A 20,439-nucleotide genomic window follows, 5' to 3' on the forward strand; every position below is an offset into this window, starting at 1 on the left:
GGCAAAACAAACAAACAAAAAGAAGCCATCACTTTTCCATTCTTTATATGTTCTGAGTAATTTTTTGTTATCAATTATGGAAGGTATGGAGACTGTGATTTTTTTTTTTTTTAAATTATTGATGTTCTATACATAGTTTGCTATGTGTTGCTGTATTTTGTTCATGGACTAAAAATGATGGAAGCTCTTGGAGCAATAGCTGCTGAGCCTGGGGAAGTGCCTGACTGTAATTGTTCTTTTTATTTTTTTTTTTAATTTTATTTTATTTCATTTTTATTTCTTCTTTTATTTTTTTTTCCACACACATAAACACATCCCACCCACACCACAAGCGCGTGGCCGTGTGTGCACAAGGCTCAGTCTGCAGTGAGGAACTGTTTTGTTGGGTAGAGTTTTTGACATCAGTGAGCAACTTCTCTATGCAGCAGTTACCAAAAGCACACTGAGTGGTTGTGGCATTCGAACATCAGACTTTACCTGGATTGAAAACCTTAGTCTTGTGCCATTCTCTAGGTCTTTTCTTGCTGCCTAGTAGCAATCAAGCCTTGTTTTATTGCATTTTGTGCCAGTGTGTAAATGACTTTGTAAGAATTCCTCAGCCTTGTCCAGCTTGCAGAGTTTGAGAGAGGAGCAGAGCTGGAGGGTGACAGGCTCTGGTAGGATTCTTACTTGGGGACATTGAGGATAGCTCTTGGGGGGAGCAGCAGTTCTGTCTCTCCTGTTCATGCATTCCCCTGAGGCACACTGCTGTGTCCCTCCTTGGAGGAGTATGGGATCCTCTTTGGAAGACTTGCACACATCCTTGCTGCAGGGTGCCTGTGATCATTAATTGTTAGCAGTGGTTAATTGTTAGCAGTGGCTGCTGCAGAATCCAGAGAGCCCTGCCCTGGTTGCACTTGGTGCAGCAGGAGAGGAAAAGAGAGGCAGCAGCACTTGCTGGAAGGCAGAGTGGATGTAGTTCTGGATTCTGAACACCACCTGAATCTCCACTGAGCAGGAGGAGATGAAGCCTTTGCACATAGGAGAGCTTTATTTTCCAGGAGCTGAGGCAAGTCAAGGTGCTGAAGGGCTGCTGCCAGCCTGGGAGAAAGAAGTGCATTGGCAAGGCAGGGAGAGAGAGAGTGGGAAGCAGGAGATGTGACCCACGCCTGGACGTGTGTCAGTCAGCCATCACTGATGCTTCTGTTTCAATTCCAACAAGTAGCATTGGGTCCAAATTCTCTGGATCAACCAGATTGCCCCTTTGAAGGCTGCCAGTAGAAAAAAGACTAAATGAGCTGCACTGTTGAAGGGGGCTGTTGATATTTTGTCTCTTTTGTAGACAGAGCACTACATCAGTGTTTTGCACAACATTGTAAGAGTAAATCTAACTATCTGAGATGCTTAAGATGCTTTGATCTAGAACACTAAACTATAGAGGGACATAATTTTGAATAATTATGTTGATAGGTCCCTCATTTTCCAGAGTAGCCGAGGAAAGCTTCTGTGTGCTCAGAGCACTACAGAGCAAAGCAAGCTCAGCTCCAAGTGATTACAGAGCTCAAGTTGGAACAGTAGCCATGGGACCAACAGTTGAAGAGCCAGTCTGAGTGGTGATGCTGAGGGAAACATAGCATCTCTTTAGACTAGCCATGCTCTGGACTGCATTTAACCCTTGGGAGGAATGAGAGGGATTCCCATGTGTCAGACAGCTTTGCATCAATTTTACTGCTTTTTTTTTTTTTTTTAATCTTTATGCCAAATTGATCCAGTTTGTAGAAATTGTCTTATAAAGAGGAATTTATAATCATGTATTCTAAGTGCTGTTCCTCTGAAGCAGATGGCAGCACCAGCCTCTTCCGCTTCTGTGATCCTTTTGTAAATGGTTCACACTACAGCTGTTGCCAGCAATGAGCCTGGCACTGAGATACACAGGTTCTTGGAAAATAACTTCCCAGAAGTTTCTCTTTTCCAAGGTGAATGATGGTGGTACTTCCACTTGAATCAGAAACTTTTTTCGTCTTGTTTTGTACCTTCCCCTTTCTTTAAGAGCTGCTGCCCTGGCACAGGAGGAGGGATCTTGGCATCTGTCTCTTGCAGAGTGACTCTGCATCGTGGCAGGCAACTGTGGGAGGCTGTGGGCACAAGGATTTTAGGGAATGTGCTGTACCTTGTGGGGCACCTGCTTGGGGTAGCTGTTGGCCTGAGAACTGGCTCGGGGAGGGAAGGGCCGAGCGTTGCTCAGTGGCTCTTGTTGAGTTCCTGAAGCCTCCTCCTGGATTGGGGTAGGAATGGGTCAGACCTGTACACGTCACCTGGAGTTGTCTGTGACTGTATCATGTGTGAGAAGATACCAGTGTTAGCACGTGCTTTCCTTACTAAGCAGCTGCTTGTGTGCCTCCAGCTTGGCCAGTGAAGTGTTCCTGCAGAACTGGCTCCTGTCTCTGTTGGCTGGCAAATGCCTGCCCTAGCGAAAGTGCCAAATCATAAAACCAAATTTGCCTGTATCAACCTTTCTGAAAGTGAGGCCTGTCAGAATCCTCTGCAGGTTGAGAGTGACTTTCAGAAGAGAGGTAAAATTGGGTTGTTGTAGGGAATCTAGAGTCTGAGGAGTTGGTCTCCTTGCTAACCTCTGCTCCTTGTGCACTTTTAATCTTTGTTCTGTTGAAGAAACCAACATACTTTGAACTAATCTGAAACTTGAAGTCAGTGAGCAGAGGACCATCCCTTTTCCTTGCACCATTCCATGTGGATTGGCTACCTGGTGAGCAAAAGCCCCTTCCAGCTGCAGCGTGTCAGCTCCTGCCCTTCCTGCCTCCCCCCTTCTCCTCGAGTTGGATTCTTTGGTCTCTTGTTGTTGCTTCCTAGCAATGTTGGCCTTGCGTTCAACTATGGTTTTTCTTCATGTGTTTTATTGGTTTAAAAAAAAAAAAAAAAAAAAGCAACAAAAAAAACAAACAAAAAAATCATTTAAAAAAAGAAAAAAAAAAAGTACTTCCGGAGTGTGCTGACCATTGTATTGTCCTGTACAGAGCCCAGGTCGTTAGAGTCCAGCAGAGATAAAGTGTGTTATGCAGCACCCAGTTTTTTAAGAGTATGGTTTGTGCCAATGCCCCTTCTTTAGTAGTGCCAGAGACTCTTTACAAGTGCCAATGTGGTGGAAATTATTTGGTTATACTTGTATATTATAGGATCCTGATTTAAGACAATTTAAACATTATCCTATTTAAAAAGAATACTATATAAAATGCTGTTTTTAAACCTTGTCATTTGCAATGCATGTATTGTTGTGCGTGTTGGGGGGCGGGGAGGGAAGAGGGTAGGGTAAAGGAGTTTCTGAATAAGATGCCCAGTGTCAGGATCTATTCAGACTCCAAACTGTCTCATTCCAGTCCAGGAGTGTGATTGTTTCTTGGAATGATCCCACTCTGACTGCTGGGCAACACGCTTATTACAGAAATATCTGATGGAAATTGATTTTCATATCTTTCTCCTGAAATAAACTCTCTGTTTGAAATTGGAATAAATTTTGTTCCTAAAAGCCGTGGTGGTTCTGTGTGTGTTTCTTCTCTCCTGTCTTCCCCTCTCCTCCTCCTCTCTGGCACCCTGGGACCTGCAGCTCTGCCTCCTGTCAGAAAATCAGACATAGAAACAAAGAATGTTTTGGTAAATAAAAGGTATAATACACCATAATTATATGTAATGCACTGTACCAGTAATTCTGAAATGTGAGCAGTGTCTGACTGGGGGTTTAAGGTGCAGGGATGCAGTGGTGTCATCTTGAAGTTTTCCAGGATTTTGGAGTAGGATTGCTAAGGGAAGTTGATGTTTGCTGCTGCCTCTTGCTCTGGTGTCAGCCTGCTGCAGGCACAATTCCAAGCAGGATATCTGTGGCCAATAGCAGGAATGTTGGTGGGACTAGAACTGCTTCCAGTCTTGCCTGTTAGAAATGTGGACTGAAACATGAAACGGCTTAAAATCATCCCTTAAGGAGTCCAGGGCTGGATGACTGTAAAAACTTCCACAAAGCCATTTCCTGAGATGGAGTTCCTAGAGCTTAATTCCTTTTCTGTGGGCTCATTCTCCAGGAATGTTGCATTAAATCAGCTGGGAGTGGGTAGAGATGGCCAATTTCCTCTATGTAAAGGTTTCCTGTGTTTTCAGGAAGCTGCAACTGAGGATGTTCTGCTCCCTTCAAGGTCACTTAGCACAGGTGAAGCTGCAGCTCCTGGGCAGCCTGAAACATTTTGTTGGCTCCCACCAGGAAGGGAACAGTGCTCTGGTGGCCAGAGGATTAAATTGTCAACTTTCCTAGTTATGGGTGAGTTTTTGTTGCTGTTCTCAGAGGCTCTGTCCCTCCCCAGCTGGGGAGTAGTGTCAGAGCTCCCTGTTCGTGTCCTCAGCTCCGTGTGAGCCACGTGTTGTGCTGCTCTTTGCAAAGAGCCAAACGCACTCTGTTTAAATAAAGCAGAGCAACAAGTTGGGGCCCTTCGAGGAGAAAAAAAACGAAGCTTTTAATGCCCAGTATTTCCAGCTGGCTGTGAGGGCCTCGTGTTTTGGCCTTTTGCAGCCTCCAGGTGTGTGTGGGGCTGTCCCTGGAGGAGCAGGAGGCTGGAGCAGCCCAGGGAAGGAGGCAGCTGTTGGCAGCAGCTGGGAGAACAGCCCATGCAGCATTACAGGCTCACAGTTGCTGCTTTCCCAAGGACCACTCCAGCCCAGGCTGGGAAAAGTGTTCCAGCAGCACAGAGAGCTCCTCCTCACCTCCAGCTCCACAGCTCCTCCAATCCTCCCGTGCCCATCCTGCAAGGAGAGGCCTTGGGAATGTGGGAGGCTGTGTCAGGAGGCCACCTGCCCCTGCCTGGATGATTCCTTTGGTCTGCTCCAGAGGGAGGGACTCGGCAAAAGAGAGCTGGGCTGTGGGCCAGGGGAGTGTCCTGATAAGGTGAGCTGGCCCAGGGACTGGGGTTGTGGCAGTGCTGCAAATCACTTTAAACCTGGCCACTGGATGTCCCTGCCAACACCAAAGCAGGTCCTTGGGGTTGTGCTCATAGGTAAACCAGACATGGAGCAAATAAATGTTCATGTTTTTAATATTAAAAGGGCAAAGAAAAAAAAGTTTGGGATTTGCCTTGTCCTTGGACAGCCATTATCCTCCCAGGAGGAGGAAGCTCTTTCCTTTGAGCATTCCTTTTGCCCTCTTGGGAAGAGAGGAAAGTATCTGTCCAGCATAAGAGTCCATGTCATGTGGAATTTATAAAGCAGGAATATAAAGCCTTCCTCCTCTAGTTCAGCTTTCTCTCCTGTGTTATCTGGATCCCACACAGGACTCTGAAGTTGATGTGCAGTTCAGGAACTCAGGACCAGCTTGAGCTGTGGGATGGCAGCTGCTGTTGGAACAACATTTCTGTCAAGAGCTCCTTGAGCCCTGGGCTGAGTGAGGCCTTGCTCTAACCCAAGCTGTTTCCTGTGTGCCCTCCCAGTGATACCAGTTTGGTATAATTGTCCTCGAGCTGCTTTATCTCCTGACATGCAGCTTGACCAGGAAGTTAAACCTCCACAAGCAATTTTTGTAACATCTCCACCACCATGGGTGGAGAACTCATGGCTTTTGAAGAGTTTTTGTGGCTGGACTGTGTGACAAAGACTCCACACTTGGTCTGTGTGAAGCTTCTGGGTAAGCCCAGCTGCTGAGCTGGGTGAGGATGTGGCTCAGCAGGGACCTCAGCTGCTGCCCAGGGCTGTTCTACACCCCTGGCCAAGTGCTGTTTATTTGTCCCTGGCCACTCCTGTGCACTGCTCCTGGAACTGCTCCTCCCTTCATCTCAGGTGAGTATCTGTAGCTCCTGGCCATGGAAATAAATGGTGTTTATATGGAGCTCCCCAAAGACAGGTCTCTCCTGCTCTGCTGGTTCCCATCCTCCCTCCCTGTGACTCAGGCCTTCAGTCTCCAGCTCTCCAAGAGGTGACAGGCTCTGCCCAGAAGATGCAGGATGAGACCCGGGAAATTCTTCTGGGCAGGATTTGGCAGCCTCAATAGAAAAGAAGTCTCTGCTCAATGTCAGCTTTGCAACCCTTGATTCAGAACAGATTAAATGATGTAAAGAACCTCGGGGGAAAGGGGTGCCTTTCCTCAGCTCAGCCATGAATTTGCTTCCAGACTGCAAGAGTTAAGTTTTTTTGATCAGTTTGGAAGTTGTTTAGAGACAGAACCCTGAAGAACACACCCTGTTGCCAACCCAAAGAGGGCACTCTGGGCATGAAAACCTCAGCAGCAATGTGCTAAAGGTGCTTTCCTTGTGCAACATCACCCACAGCAAAAATCACTGATAACTCTGCTCAGCTGCAGCTTTTCTTAGTCAGGTGAGTGACCTGGGGACTTCTAGACATCTTGAATTATAAGATTTGGAAAATATTAACATCTTTGGCCTTGTGTTTCATATCCAGTACTGCCACAGATGTTGGAATGGCCTCTGACAAGTCACCTTTGGGCAGAAGTGAGCATAAGGAAAGGCAAACACTCCCCAGAAGAGTGGTTTTGTCAATGAAATCCTAAACATTTGACGGAAGTGTTTGAGCTCTTCTTGCTTGGTCTCTTGCCAAATCTCCAGATTAATTTCCTCAGGTTGCAATATTTTTAAGCTCTATTGTAAAAGAGGCAGGGGTTTATTTTTTTTGTCTTAAACCATGACATGTAGGAATAAAATATTTACTGATGTCGGGCTGTGGTGGGGCTGTGTGGTTCCTCTCTCTGCTGACAGTTTCACTGAAAAGATGACTCAGTGTGCCTCGATGAATACCTGTGAGTGACAGAGCTGCACTAGGGGGAAGATGCTGGTTTTGTGTGGAATGGCAGTCAGAGGGGAGATGTGGTAGAATTGAGAGGGCCCCATGGGGGAGAGGAGGTCATGGAGTGAGGAAATCCCCCAAAGTACCAGCTTGGAAATCCCTGGAGGGAGTGGGGAGAGCCCCTGCCCTGAAATCCAGACTGGCCATCTATTCTGGAGGTTTGGATGGCACAGAAGGTGGAGGTCATGGGTTGGGGTAGAAACTTCCAGCTTGGGATTCAGCTTTTTGAGCTGTGGTTTTCTCCTGAGCTGTTCAGGACTGGAGCCAGTGGCCCAGAGAAATACAAATTGCACCAAGAAAAAGTCTTTCAAATGCTGATGAGATTTATTGTTTTTATGTGTTCTTACAACACTGGAGCTACAGAAGAGTGGAGAAAGGAGGCAGCAGGTTTCAGAGGTAGGGGACAGCAGGAACTGGAAGCATCCTCCTTGGACTTGGGCAGCCCTGTAGCCCCAGGGCTTGGGCAAAGGAACACCCAGACAAGTGGTGTCACAAATGACAGGAGGCTGCTCTTTGGATCCCTCTTATCTCGTGGTGCAGCCTTCCCCTGAGGGTTACAGACACCCCCTCAGCTACTGGCACCTCTCTAGGGCTGTCCTGCTGCTTCCTCTCCGGAGCTGGAGCCACAAAAGGCTAAATCAGGGCAGCAGTGAAGGAGTGCAGGCACTCCCCAGTGAGCACAGGGGACAAACACGGCCAAGGCACAACCTCTGTGCCAGCCCCACCACCGACAGAGCTCGGCTTGGCCGCAGAGAAGTCCCTGCCACATCCACGAGGAGCAGTGGAAGATGTTTGCCAGGGAGAAAGGAAAAGAAAGCTGGTGAGGACTGGGGCTCTGGAGGGTGAGCCCTCCAGGGCAGCAGCTGCAGGGGGAGCAGGGTCACGCTGTCTTCAGGACACTTTTGACCCAGGGGAGGTAGTGAGCAATGTGTGTGTAGAAATCAGGCCAATTGCTGTGCCTGTAGGAGAAGATGCCATAGGCTTTGTTGTTGCAGATCAGCGGATTCCCAGCATCATCCTGTGAAAAGAGAGAGATCAGTGCTGGGTTATGGGAACTCCAGGGAAGGAATAGAAATGTCTTTGCAGATAATAGAGAGGCTGCAAGCATCAGCACAGAATTTCCCCAGCAGAAGCCTGGACTGGCAGTGGATGGGGATAACTCCACAAGGGACTGGTGACATCTTGGTTTGGGACCCAACTGGGGGAACTCTGAAGCTTCATTTCTGCCCTTCTTTTGGCTTCAGATACAAAACATACTCAGACCAACAATGAGATTCAGGGTGAGCCCCTCTGGCCAAGCCAGTTTTCCCCCTGTGCTGCTGCCAGCTCCCAAGTCCTGTGCCGTGGGGAGACAAAAATCCTCTTCTCTTGTGCTTTGCCCTTGGCTAAAACCTCCCCCGCAGCCTCCTCCTCCTCCCTGATCAGAGACTGACCTTTTCAGGTACCCCGGGGGGTTTGCTGCGACCACAAATCAAGTTGTCAACGAGTCCTGGGTAGTGGCTGAGGCAGTTCCTTCTTTTGATGATGGTGACAGTGGCCTCACGCAAGGTGACAGTGTTTGTCCCGTGACTCCAGCTGAACACATAGCACTCATCCCCATCATGACCTTTGGATTTGTCAAAGGAAATGGGCCTGACACGGTCGTTGCTGGTGGCACTGCCATTCAGCTGGGCAAGGGGACAGAAAACACAGAGATGAGTGGTTGGCCTGTAATCCATTTCTGCTCCAGGGTTGCAGCTCAGCTCTGCACGTCAGGTTGCTCCAGCCAAGTTACCTTCAGCAAAAGGATGTCATTTCCCTTCTTAGCGTTTGTAAAATCTGGGTGGGGGTGGTACTCCTTGACCTCGAAGGTTTGCCAGCTCTCCTCTCTGCTTTGGGGTGTGTGGGCTCCCAGGATGACAGTCAGAGGTTTGTGCCTGGTGAAATCAAGCACAGTGGGTGTCACCAGCTTGTCCCTGTCCTGCCTGGGAACACTGAGGCTCATCTCCCAAGGGCATGGCCAGGAGAGTCCAATTACACAGATACAGTTTATATGTATTCCCTCTACACCAAATAATATTATACATGCACTTTTTAAGCAGAATGGTGGAAGCAAGGAGCTCTGCCAGTGAATCTGCCCAGCCAAGAGGCAGAGTAAGCTCCCCCCTGAGCTCTGTGAGGGCTCCTTTAGCTCCAGATCTCAAGCTGGGCACTTTTGGTCCAATGCTGCTGCTCTCTTGTTCTGGGCTTCACAGGCCCGTAGTAATCCAGGGATTTCTAAATCAGAATACTTCTCTGTCCTCTACATCACCTGCAGAAAGTGCTGCCTCAGGAAAATTGGAAATGACCTTGGGTACGTTCAGGAGTCTCTCCCAACCTCCCAGGTGAATCTCGAGACTCCCTTTTGCTGCCCAGATGTGGGGACTGGCCCTGAGCCTGTCACAGGCGCCAAGGCAGAGCTGCCAGCCCTGAGGTGTGTGGGAGCTACACCCAGAGCTGTGAACATCTGGAGAAGTCCTCCTGCCCATCCATACCCCAGCTGGAGGGGTGGAAAAGGGCTGGGTAAGCATCTGGCTCCTAGGAAATAATTCTGTCAACAAACAAGTTGGTGGCAGAAGGGACAAAGCCTAGCAGCAGGTCAGTGCCACCAAGGGAAGAAGCCACTCTGACCTCCCATTATTGACATGTGGGAAAGACAAAACGAGTCATGGAGGGGAAAAAAATCAGGGTAAATATCTGAGGGTGGGCTCAGAGCTGTCCCTGAGCTGTGCCCTGCCCTGCCCTGTGCTGCCTGCCAGGGAAAGCCTGGTCATGGCTGAAGTGACTCCAGCTGTCCCCAAGCAGGAGATGCTCCCCAGGCCGTGGTGGAGCACACATCTCTGCAGGTGCTGTGTGGACACAGCCAAGACTTACATTAAGCACTGAGCTGCTGTCATCACCCAGCCAGGGGCCACGAGGAATCCTCCACAGGAATGGTTGTTCTTCCCCTTCAGGTAGGCCAGGTAGGGTGTGGGGTGTGTCCTGGAGGCTGCCTTGGCTTCTCCTCCTCTCTCCCTCCACTTCCAGGGATAATCTGCAATGGATGGGGCTGAGGACGATGGGGTTTGAGGGCACAGGGCTGAGATTTATCCTTTCCCCATCCTCTCCTCACCTCCAGCCCGCTGTACTTACTGGTGCTGACTGGGGGGCACATCACCAGCAGGAGTGGCAGCAGGAGTGGCAGCAGGTGCTCCATCACAGCCTTCTGGGCTCCAGTGGATCCCTCAGAGGTGGGGCTGCATCTGGGGTCTCGTCCTGTACCCAGCAAGGTTTTATAGCCTGAGACCAGACTCCAGGAAACCACAGAAGTCAGACTCATCTGAAGAATCTCTCCACAAGTTGCACATCTCAGCAATGTGAGAGGGGAATTCAGCCAGTCTTGGCCTCGGGTGGATTGATAATCCACCTCCATCATGGGCCAGATCTGTGGGATCTGACGTCCTTCTGAACCCAGAGCCAATTTTAGAACTTTGCATTTATTCTGGAAGCTGCGGGCAACGCACCCACCCTCATCTCTTTGACTTCCAGTGAGGTCTTCCTCTGCAGCTGGTATTCTCTGTTGAGCACTTGCAAACCCTCTTGATTTTTATCACAAGCCCTACATGAACAAGATTTCTTTCCCCTAATGCATCAGTTCCAAAGGCCGTGCAGTGACAGTGAGGACCCTCCTGCTCTCCCTGTAGCTGCAGCCTTGGCTAAAGGAGCAAAATTGCCATGGATGTGTTTATAACATGGCACTGATGATACTGGGAAGAAATCCTTCCCTGGGAGGGTGGGCAGGGCTGGCACAGGGTGCCCAGAGCAGCTGTGGCTGCCCCTGGATCCCTGGCAGTGCCCAAGGCCAGGTTGGACATTGGGATTGGAGCAGCCTGGGACGGTGGAAGGTGTCCCTGCCATGGCAGGGGTGGGATGAGATGATCCCTAAGGGTCCTTCCAGTCCAATCCATTCTGGATTTTATGGTAAGAGCAGATTTGGAACCTTCACAGTTCAGCTGTGACGAAATGGGCCTGATGCTTCCTCGCTGCCCTCACTGCCGGTAAATCTGCTTTCCCCTCTGCCCCCAGGGCCACTGGGTAAACCCCAATTTTAAGTTATATGTTGCCATTCTCGTGCAAAGCCTGCAGCAGTTGGAGCTTCAAGGAAAACCCTGACGTGACAAAGATTCATAATGCACAGATAAGCAGCTGCAGCCTGTTCATTTGCAGATTTCTGAGCTGATAGTAGCTGTGAGCAGAAGCCCAAACATGGACCCTTCTCAGTTTCCCCAGGGCAGTCTGGGTGCTGAAGGCAGAGGTGATGCAGTTTCCCTTCGTCCCAGACAAGAACGTGGAGGATTTACGAGCAGAAATCCAGACTGGACTGAGGAAACCTCCTCCTGTGATGGGGGTGACCAGTGGGAGACTGGGAAAGATCATGAGAGCAGGGAAGCACCCCCTTCCCCTGGACTGCAGACAGTTTTCGTTTGCTTAAAATTCCCCACTGGTTTTTCCCACCACAAACCACCTCGGTCTCCTCCTGACATCACGGACATCCGTCACCCCCGCCAGGGAGGTCTGCACTCACTCCTTTCCCAGAGCATCATCTCTGTCCCACGTCATCACCCCCAGGGAACTCTTGGCTCTCTCTGTACACAGGAGATGCCACCAGGAAGGAGCTGGGATGAAGGAGAGGAAGGCTCAGAGAGCAGCCTGGTGCAGGCCATGGAAGGAAGTTCAGACTCCAATGCAGGAGCTGTCTGAAAACAGCACTCGAGCATCCTTTGTGGGGAGAGTTTGTCTCTGGGATCATCCAGCTGAGGGGAGAGGTTTGGGCTACCACCAGAACAGTCTCTGGTCAGGGGGACAAGGATGTGCCAAGCAGCTTCAGAGCAGCCAGCCAGGACTCATCCTCATCCTCACCTTCTCCAGGGACCCAACTGGGCCCCCTGCAGTTATCACGGGAGGAAAGGAGGAAGTGGTTTGGGGTCAGGCACTTTTGTGAACCCAGGTCCTTCATCAGCCCTTCCAGTTCAATCCTTTCTATGTTTCTACCCCGGACATGGTGCAGAAATGGGGATGGACTGTGGCTGTTGGCAATAGGCAAAGCCTGGAAGCAGTGGGTATGTAACAGCTGGGATTTGGGGTGTGCCTCGTCCCTGGGATCCTAAAGCCCTGAGCCTGGGGTCTCAACAGCCACCTGCCTACACCCAAGGGCACGGTCCACAAAAAGTCCAGCTCCCTCCTCCCAGTGAAGCCTCTTGCAGCTCAGACAGCTGTGGAAATTAGCCTGGTGTGCCCTGTGACCTCGCTGCCTGGCCTGCACTGTGTCCTAGGGTGCAACACTTCAGAGGGAACAGCTCTTAGTCTGCAGAGAATGACAGCTTTGGGGTCCTGGTCACTGCTAGTGCCCCCCACCCTTGCTGCCTGTGCTCCCAGGAGGGCGACAGGGATGCTGAAGTTGGCGAGGGGATGTGTGCCCATCATTTTTCCCAGAACATTTCTACCTGGGCAGTTTTACTCCTCATCATCCCTGTGACCCCAGGATGAGCAACCATACCTCTTGTTTCTGAGCCTGCCAGTGATTCAGGATGCTGAGCTGTGATTGCTGCTGGCCTGGCAGCCAGACCCTCCCTCCTGCAGAACCACAAGAAAGACAACACACGCTGGGAGATGCAGCTCTGAGTTTACTGTGGGTGCTTTAAGTGCAGAAAGGTTAAAGCAGGAACAGGGTTATCTCTGAAGGAAGTGGGGTCTGTTGGGGCACAGCCTCTTTTTGTGCCATCTGGGGCCATCCCTGCTTCTGCCAGGGTGATTTAACACAGGCCTGGGACGGGCAGGGAATGGGTCAGGCAGCAGACTCAGAACAGAATGAAGGGGACCCTCAAGTGCTCTGATCAGGTCGTTTGGGTTCTTGAGGAGAAAGGAGGGAGTTGAGCCTTCAGCAGGGGCAGGAAGGAAGCTATTTGCAGTCTCCAGGGCCACACCAGAGCTGGAGAAAGTGCTGCCACTGCTGCTACTTCTTCATGACTTTTTTGATCCAGCGCAGGTAGTTGGAGATGCGGGTGTAGACCCCGGGTGGGGAGTTGTAGCCAAAGGAAACAATGCCCTGTGCCACTTTATTACATACCAGGGGGCCACCAGAATCTCCCTGGGGAGAGATGAGATTGATTTCAGAGGCCTCTTCCCTGTGGTAACAGGTTTCTCCCTGATTCCTCCCTGCCCCGTGGCTCCATTCCTGCCCCATATCCCACCCGGCTGAAGGGGCTGCCCTGAGCTGGGGCTCCACCCCTGGTGCTGTGCTCGGACTGTGGGTGGTGTCAGGACATCCAGAGAGCCATTCCTTATGGGAACTGTGATCAAATCCTTGTCACCTGCCCTGGCACCTGGCTGTGCCCATGCCAGCAGCTCCTGCTCCCAGAGAGCCCCGTGTGCCCTCCCCATACCTGGCTGGAATCCTTCAGCTCATGGAAGCTGCCTGCACAGATCATGCCAGAATCAAGGTGTGGGTAGAAGAGGGCACATTTCCTGCGGCTGTAGATGGAGACTTTGGTCTCAAAGAGTTTGTTGGTGGCCCTGTCCTCATCGATCAGCCCCCAGCCGGCGATCACACACTTGGTGCCCGTGGGGAGGTCCCTGCCGCTCTTGGGCAGTGGGATGGGCTGGATGAAGTCATTGAGAGTGACCTTTGATGTTAGCTGGGGGAAAGCAGAGGGTTGAGAGAGGCCTGTGAGCAGGACACTTTCTTTGCAGAGGCAGGGAGGGTCTAGCAGGCTCTGCAAGCTCCGGGGAGCTGCTGTCAAAGCCGCGTGAGGCTCCAAACCCTGCCCATGGCTCCTTCCCAGGTCCCTCCCAATCCTGCCAGCCTCCAGCACCTCGAGCAGAAGCAGCTTTGCAGAGGGAGCTAAGCTGAGCCCTGCCCAGCCCCTGCCTGCCCCACAGCCCCAGCCCACCCTCTCCCCCCACAGAACTGCTTGCCTGGAGCAGCATGATGTCGTTTTCCATCGTTTCGGGGTCGTATTCAGGGTGCTCGTGGTACTTGAGGACTCCCCGGACCTGCTGGGTTTTTTCTGGTTCTTGGATGTTGTGAGCCCCCAGGATGACTGTGGTATTCCTGGCCATGGCAGTGGAGGGGAGAAAGGGGAAATCAGGCTGGGTGTCACCCACCTCCCTCATTTTGGCAGACAAGTGGAGAGAGCTGCCCAGCACAGGAGGAACCTGCTCCAAAATGACTCCAGGGAAGGAGCTCCCGGGTTAGGGGAGAAAGAAGGGGATAAAGCTGTATCAGGTACTCACCCCATGCAGTGTGCAGCTGACATCACCCAGTCGGGGGCCACCAGGAAGCCCCCGCAGCCCCCCAGATCTGCTATCTTCAGGTACGCCATGTACGGGTGGGAGTGGGGCTGAGCCTCGTGGCCCCCCACAATCCGAGCCCGCAGAGCACCTGCAAGACACCCCAGCACAGGGTGAGCCAGGGGCTGCTCAGAGCCCAAAAGAGCCACCTCACTCCCAGCAAAGCCCAGACTTACTGGCCCTGGCCCGTGGGCAGCAGAGCAGCAGCAGCAGGGTGAGCAATGGCTGGGGCTGGCGCATCTCTGCCACAGCTGGATGCTCCTCTCCAGATGTGTGCAAGTCTTGAGTGTCCCCGTGGGCAGGGGGTGGTTTTATGGCCTGGAGGCAGCTGTGCCCAGCAGCCAGGAAACCATGTGCATGGGGCTGATTGTGTTTATCAGGGCATCACTGGCCTGGCCTGCTCAGTGCCCACGTGCCAGTGGCTGTGACTGATGGGAGATAGCACAGGACAGAGCCTGGCACATCACAGGCACAGCACAGGGATGCTGACAGCAAAAAAGAGGTGTCCTGTGGTGGTTTTGAGGTGTGATTTAACATTTCTCCCACACTTTCTATTTAATGTTTTTGCCTCGAGGAAATGCAAGGTTCTAAAAAAAAAAGGCACTTAAAAAAATAAAACAAAACAAAAAAACCAAACCAAACAAACAAACAAAAAAACCAACAACAAACCAACCAAACAAAAACCCCCAACGAATCTTTGCCATTTAAAGTCATGAATGTGGTCTAGAGGAGACAATCCTGAAACTTGCTCTTTCATATTCTTGTTTTTCTTCAAGAGATGCACTGCAGAGCTTCTTTTTCTGCAGACATCCACCATCACCACCACCCAATTTAAATGAAACAACAACTGTGCCTGGGACAGTTTTTGAGCGCTGTGAAAAATCCGATCTGCAGGGTTTGGTGTCAGCCCAGGTCAGAGGGGCCTTGCTGGTTCTTCTTGGCTCCTCTGGGGCCAGAAGCACCTGCCAGCTTGGGGCCTGGGATGTGAGAAGTGCTACCCTGCAGCAGAAGAGACCAAAGTGGGGAAGTGCAACCACCCGGCTGCTAGGAGTGATCAGTCATTTTTAAACAAGTCCTACTCCACCCTTCCTGGAGCAGAAAAACACCTGCGGGCAAGTGGATGCCTTGGGCTGTGCTGGGGCCACAAAGAGGGGACAGGATGGGTGGGTGGGGAGGGAGAGGTGTGAGACAGAGAGGGGGATGCCTGATGTCCATGAGCCAGCCTGGGGGCTGCCTGACACAGAGCTCTCCTCTGAGCTTGGCCCATGTTTTGGGTTTTTTTTAAATCATAATGTGTGAAAATACAAGGTTTAATCAGAACTGTACAACAGCACAGCAGGAAAACCTCAACAGAAATTATCAATATTTTATCTTGTGTTTGTAACTTGCTGTCTTTCCCCTGAAGTTGCTTGTGGCCCCCCACAATCTGTGGCTGGAAACCCTCCAGCAGCAGCCCCAGGACAGGAGGGACTGGTCAGGCCACAGGCCATGGACACAGGGAGCTGAGCTCCAGGCTGCTGCTCTCCTGTTCCTCTCTGCTGTTCCTTTGACTGCAGACAAGTTCCTCTCTCTGAGCCCAAGGCATTTTGGCCTTTCTGTTGACCTCTGGAGGGTTCCAGGGCTTGTCTGCCGAGCTGCCTCATCTCAGCATCCATCAATACCCATGGAGCTGGAGCAGGTCCACAGGGCTTCAGCTGCCCCCTGTGCCTCCCCTGGCCCTTCCAAGCCCAGCACTCTGAGCCATCAGGCAGTTTCAGGCAGTTTGTGGCTTTGATCTGACGGGGAGAGATGAGAAATGCTGCTGTCCCTCCCATCCCACTGCGCCTCAAAGAAAGGCGAACTGAGATGGCAGCAAAGGAGAAGTGCTGAGACAGAGCTCAGCCTGGGACTGTGCAGAGCAACAGGGACAGGGCAGAACAGGAACTGTCCCTCGTGTGGGGGCTCAGGCAAGAACAGTCCCGTTAGCCCCCAGTCGTGACCTGGGGACTCCACGGCTTGGATGTGTTTGTGGAAGGGGCATTAGGAAGATTCTGCAATGTTTTGCTGTCCAGAGAAGCTGCACACCAAGGGTGTGGGGGTCAAGCTGAGCCAGCAGCTCCTCTGCCTCCTCCTGCCATCCAAAGGGTTTTCCTGCCCCCATCCCATCCTCTCCACAGATCTCTCTCCTGTCAGGAATCTCTGAGACTCCTCACACATTGCCAGCTCTTTGAGAAGCTGCTTAGGGCCCCTGACAAGGCAAGTTTCTCCATCCTCTGATCTTTCAGGAACATTCCACCAGTTCTGAACAGACACATTAGCTGGAGGCTCACTCTGAAGCAGGAGGAAAGCTCAAAGGGGTGATGTGCCAGGATCACAGTGACCCTTTGGATTCTGGTGATTTGTGGGCATCACCCGGAGTGTTTGGGAGCGAGCTCTTGGTGCTGAGCGTGCAGCCCTGCTCCTGTCTGAGCCCTCATGGCCCAGCTCTGCTGCTCATTTCCGCTCCTTCAATCTCGGGGTCATCTGCTGACCTTATCAGTGTGAGTTTCTTTCCACACTGCTGATAGAAAAGGCCAAAACCCCAGCTGAAAGGGTGAAGGTGGAGCATGGAGCCCTCAGCTTTTCACAAGAACCACTCTTGCTTGCACTCCTGCTGCAGCAGGAGCCTCCCTTGCATTCTCCACTTGTCTGCGCTGCCATCGGGGCTGGGATCAATGCACTGATCCGGGGTGGATGGGCTCCCTGGACAGCTCCCTGCTGATGGAAGAACTCACTGGTCTTTTCTCTCAGCCTGGGACATTTCCATGGCTTCCTGCCAGCCTGGAGTGAGAGCACAGGTACTGCAGGGCACAGCTTCTGCTGTGACCCTGAGTTCAAAGGCGCTCTGCTTTTCTTTTATCTCTGCCACTTTGCAGCTGATTTGGGTGGGGTCCACCCTGCACAGAGATGTGGTTGATGTTGTAACTTCCCCTTTTTTCACTTTTCTAGGTAGAAGCCTCACTTATTTTGCACAAAGAGCTGTCCCCACTACTTTGGGCCTCAGACAAAGAGCTGGAGAGCACTGCTGAACCTCTCTCGGACAGCAAGAGCCTCCCACAAGCCATGGCAGGTGAGTCCTAAGGCAAATTCCCAGCCACAGTTGCACGTTTTAGGGCTCTCCGTCGAGTTTTAATAAGGAATTAGGCCAATGATGGAAATGAACAATGCAGCCATGTTCTCCTTCCTTGGTTCTGGTCTCAGCACCTTGTGCCTCCTACAAAGGTGAGAAGCAGCAGCTTTTTGCCTCCTTCCATGCCTGTGTGAAAAGAGGCAGTGGGAAGGTCCTGACCCATCTCTAGCAGATGTTTGGTGAGCTGAAGGTGTATTTGCAGTGTCAGGACACGTGCTCGGCTTCGACCAGCTGGTTTCCTTTGAAGTGGAAGGGGCTGAGGCTCAGCTAAAGCCCCACAGGTGCCTGGAGCTGCTGCACACACAGCGCAGGATGGGGATGGATGTGTCTGGATGTGTCTGGATGTGTTCTGAGACAGTGGCAGGAGCTGGGCCCGTGGAGGAGCCCTGAGATGTGACAGGAAGAGGGACGGATCTGGGCATGGGTGGTGCACACAGCAGCTGAGGGAGAGGCAGTGGCTCTCTGCCAGGCTCAGGGGTGAGCTGAGTACCACAGCAGGCAAAGCATTTTGTGTCTCAAACTGTCTGAGTGCTCTTACCAGCACTCGAATCTGTTCAGCCCCACAGACTCCACCCATCAAGGTGTTGCCCCATTTGACACAGCCTGCTCCAACTCAAAGAGGGCACGTTGCTTCATTCATGTCACACCTTCACAACCACAGCAAAGCCGAGAATAACCAGACCCTTACAAAGAAATTATGATAACTGGTAGAAGAGATGTCAATACTCTCAGTCACAACAGGAAACTTTATTAAACAACAGGAAGCTCATGCTCATGGGTGGACTTACAAAACACCTCACCCTCCTCTCCCCTTGCTCTTTCAGTGCTGCAGAGCTGGCAGACAGGGCTCTGACTCTCACCTCCACGCTGAGCAGGGCTGCTGGGCTCAGCCTCACAGCTGCTCCAGCCCTCAAACAGAGGATCTGCTCTGCCCCAAGCCCTACCTGACCCCTTCCTCCGTCGAGCACCCTTGACTGCTGACCCAGCCTCGGAAGATGGATGTTCCAGTGCTGAGCTGGCTGGTGAATCGCTCCCTCCTCCTTCCCCTGGACTCTGCTCCACATCCCGAGCTCAGACTCGACCTGTTCGGCACGAAAGCCTCCTGCCTGCAGCTGGCTGCCACGAGGAACGTGAACATCATCCTGCAGCACTACAACTTCTCAGGCAAGCTCACCAACCGGCAGTCTGGGGACGAGGGCATGGGGCTGGTCCGCACGGCCTTCGCCATCATCAGCTGCATCATCATCCTGGAGAACCTGCTGGTGCTGCTGGCCGTGCTGCGCTGCCTGCGGGGCCGGCGCTGGGTCTACTCCTGCATCGCCAGCATCACCCTCAGCGACCTGCTGGCAGGGATCGCCTACCTGTGCAACCTCTGCCTGTCGGGCAGCAGGACCTTCCAGCTCTCCCCGCAGCTCTGGTTCCTGAGGGAGGGCATCCTCTTCATCGCCTTGGCTGCCTCCACCTTCAGCCTGCTGGTGACGGCCGTGGAGCGCTACAGTGCCATGGTGAGGCCGATCGCGGAGAACGAGGCCAGCAAGACCCTGCGCCTGCGTGGCCTCATCGTGTCCTGCTGGCTGCTGGCCCTGGTCATCGGGCTACTGCCGCTGCTGGGCTGGAACTGCCTCTGTGACTTCCAGGCCTGCTCCGTGCTCCTGCCTCTCTACTCCAAGAACTACATCCTCTTCTCCGTGGTCATGTTCAGCATCATCCTCCTGGGCATCATCGGCCTCTACATCTCCATCTTCCACCTGGTGCAGGCCAGCTCCAGGCAAACCAGCTCCCGGCACGGCCGCAAGCGCTCCCTGCGCTTGCTGAAGACGGTGCTGATGATCCTGGGGGCCTTCATCCTCTGCTGGAGTCCCCTCTTTGTCCTGCTGCTCTTTGATGTTTTCTGCCAGACCGGGGCCTGCACCCACCTGCACAGCCTGGACTGGACCCTGGCTCTGGCCCTGCTGAACTCGGGAGTCAATCCCATCATTTATTCCCTGCGCAGCGTGGAGGTTCGCCGTGCTGTGGGGAGCCTGCTGTGCTGCTGCTGTGTCAGGGCTGGGCTCTGCAAGCCTGGCAGCTGCCTGGTCATCTCTGACATCAATTCTGGCTCCTCCACAGAGAGCTCCCTGCGCTACCGGGACAGCTTCCGCAGCTCCGTGGCCTGGAATGCTCGGCCCAGGGCACCTCTGTCCAGCAACTCCAGCATGATGAGCAATCTCCCCAGCCTGTGAGGGGCCACGGGGAGAGCAGGAGATGCCAGACAGCCCCCAGGACCTCATGGTGCTGGTCCTGGCCTGGCAGGACTGTAGTGACAGGCTGAGCAGAACTGGGGCCAGTCTTTCCAGCCCCATCAGATTGGGATGGTGCTTCAGTGCCTCAGGGACAGGAATTGCTCCTAGGTTGCGAGTGAAAGGTACAGGCACATTTCAGGATTGATGGTCTCCTGGGACAGCTGCAGTGCTCAGGTTCTGCGTGTGTGCTTTGGGTGTGCACAGGTGCTGTACCTGCCCACCTAAGGGTGTTTTGCCTCAGGGCTCAGTGGCAAATAGGGTAAATTTCCCCAGTCAGGTGGCCCTCCCAAGTGTTTGGAATCCTTTTGGACCGTCTGTGATGGGCATAGCTGCTGGGAAGGAATGCAAGTTTGATGTTTTGCTCAGCCCGAGGATGGCAGAGGCTGCAGCCACAGCCCGGAGCCTCCCTGGGGGACAGAGGCTGGGCACTGAGCCAGGGCAAATGCTGTGACAGTGCTCAGAGCTGCAGTGACAGGGCTGGCAAAGCACGGGCAGAAGGAGGTGCCTAGAGAGACTGGGGAGCCTGGTGCCTCCTGGGCCTGAAGATATGGCCAGCTTGTGCCTCAGATCCCTGATCTTCTGTTCTCTCATGTATCGAAAAATCAGAGCAGCACCCAAATGCCTCCTCTCACTGTGCCAGAAGGCCACCAAAGCACTGGGGACTAATACAAAATCTGCTGGCCAGCCCCTCTACAGGAGCTGAGCGTGCAGTCCATTTGTTTTGAAATAAATCAAGGTGATCAGAAAGCCTTGGGTTGATTTGCTTCGATTTTTTTCCCTCTGGAGCCCAGGTACTACCTGGGAGATGCTTTTGTAGTCTGGGTACAGCTAGAGCTG

The 20,439-nt window shown here is 52.4% G+C and overlaps 3 protein-coding genes across 4 annotated transcripts; 1 reads left to right on the plus strand and 2 right to left on the minus strand.

The window, feature by feature from the left end:
• Positions 1–7,136: 7,136 nt before the first annotated feature.
• LOC106857102 (granzyme C-like) lies at positions 7,137–12,508 on the minus strand. 2 transcript variants are annotated; one of them, XM_088179076.1, is made up of 6 exons: positions 12,380–12,508; positions 9,976–11,636; positions 9,718–9,892; positions 8,600–8,741; positions 8,259–8,492; positions 7,137–7,843 (listed from the first exon to the last, which is right to left on the minus strand). In XM_088179076.1, the coding sequence occupies exons 2-6, from the start codon at positions 10,256–10,258 to the stop codon at positions 7,706–7,708; spliced, it is 972 nt and encodes a 323-aa protein (XP_088035202.1). In that variant the 5' UTR covers positions 10,259–11,636; positions 12,380–12,508; the 3' UTR covers positions 7,137–7,705. The 2 variants fall into 2 exon arrangements, with proteins under 2 accessions (XP_088035202.1, XP_014738431.2); XM_014882945.2 differs by lacking the exon at positions 12,380–12,508 and having other exon boundaries at positions 9,718–9,877; positions 9,976–12,362.
• Positions 12,494–14,503, minus strand: LOC106857064 (mast cell protease 1A-like). The gene is made up of 5 exons (XM_014882890.2): positions 14,349–14,503; positions 14,116–14,263; positions 13,798–13,933; positions 13,266–13,517; positions 12,494–12,970 (listed from the first exon to the last, which is right to left on the minus strand). Exons 1-5 carry the CDS (start codon positions 14,410–14,412, stop codon positions 12,836–12,838), a joined length of 735 nt encoding a protein of 244 aa, XP_014738376.1. The 5' UTR covers positions 14,413–14,503; the 3' UTR covers positions 12,494–12,835.
• A 2,635-nt stretch (positions 14,504–17,138) lies between these two features.
• Positions 17,139–20,351, plus strand: S1PR4 (sphingosine-1-phosphate receptor 4). Its single transcript, XM_014882898.2, has 2 exons — positions 17,139–17,260; positions 18,145–20,351. Exon 2 carries the CDS (start codon positions 18,316–18,318, stop codon positions 19,540–19,542), a length of 1,227 nt encoding a protein of 408 aa, XP_014738384.1. The 5' UTR covers positions 17,139–17,260; positions 18,145–18,315; the 3' UTR covers positions 19,543–20,351.
• The last annotated feature ends 88 nt before the right edge of the window (positions 20,352–20,439 follow it).

Source organism: Sturnus vulgaris, chromosome 26 (genome assembly GCF_052056855.1).
Source record: "Sturnus vulgaris isolate bStuVul1 chromosome 26, bStuVul1.hap1, whole genome shotgun sequence".
In the NCBI taxonomy this organism is placed as follows: Eukaryota; Metazoa; Chordata; class Aves; order Passeriformes; family Sturnidae; genus Sturnus; species Sturnus vulgaris.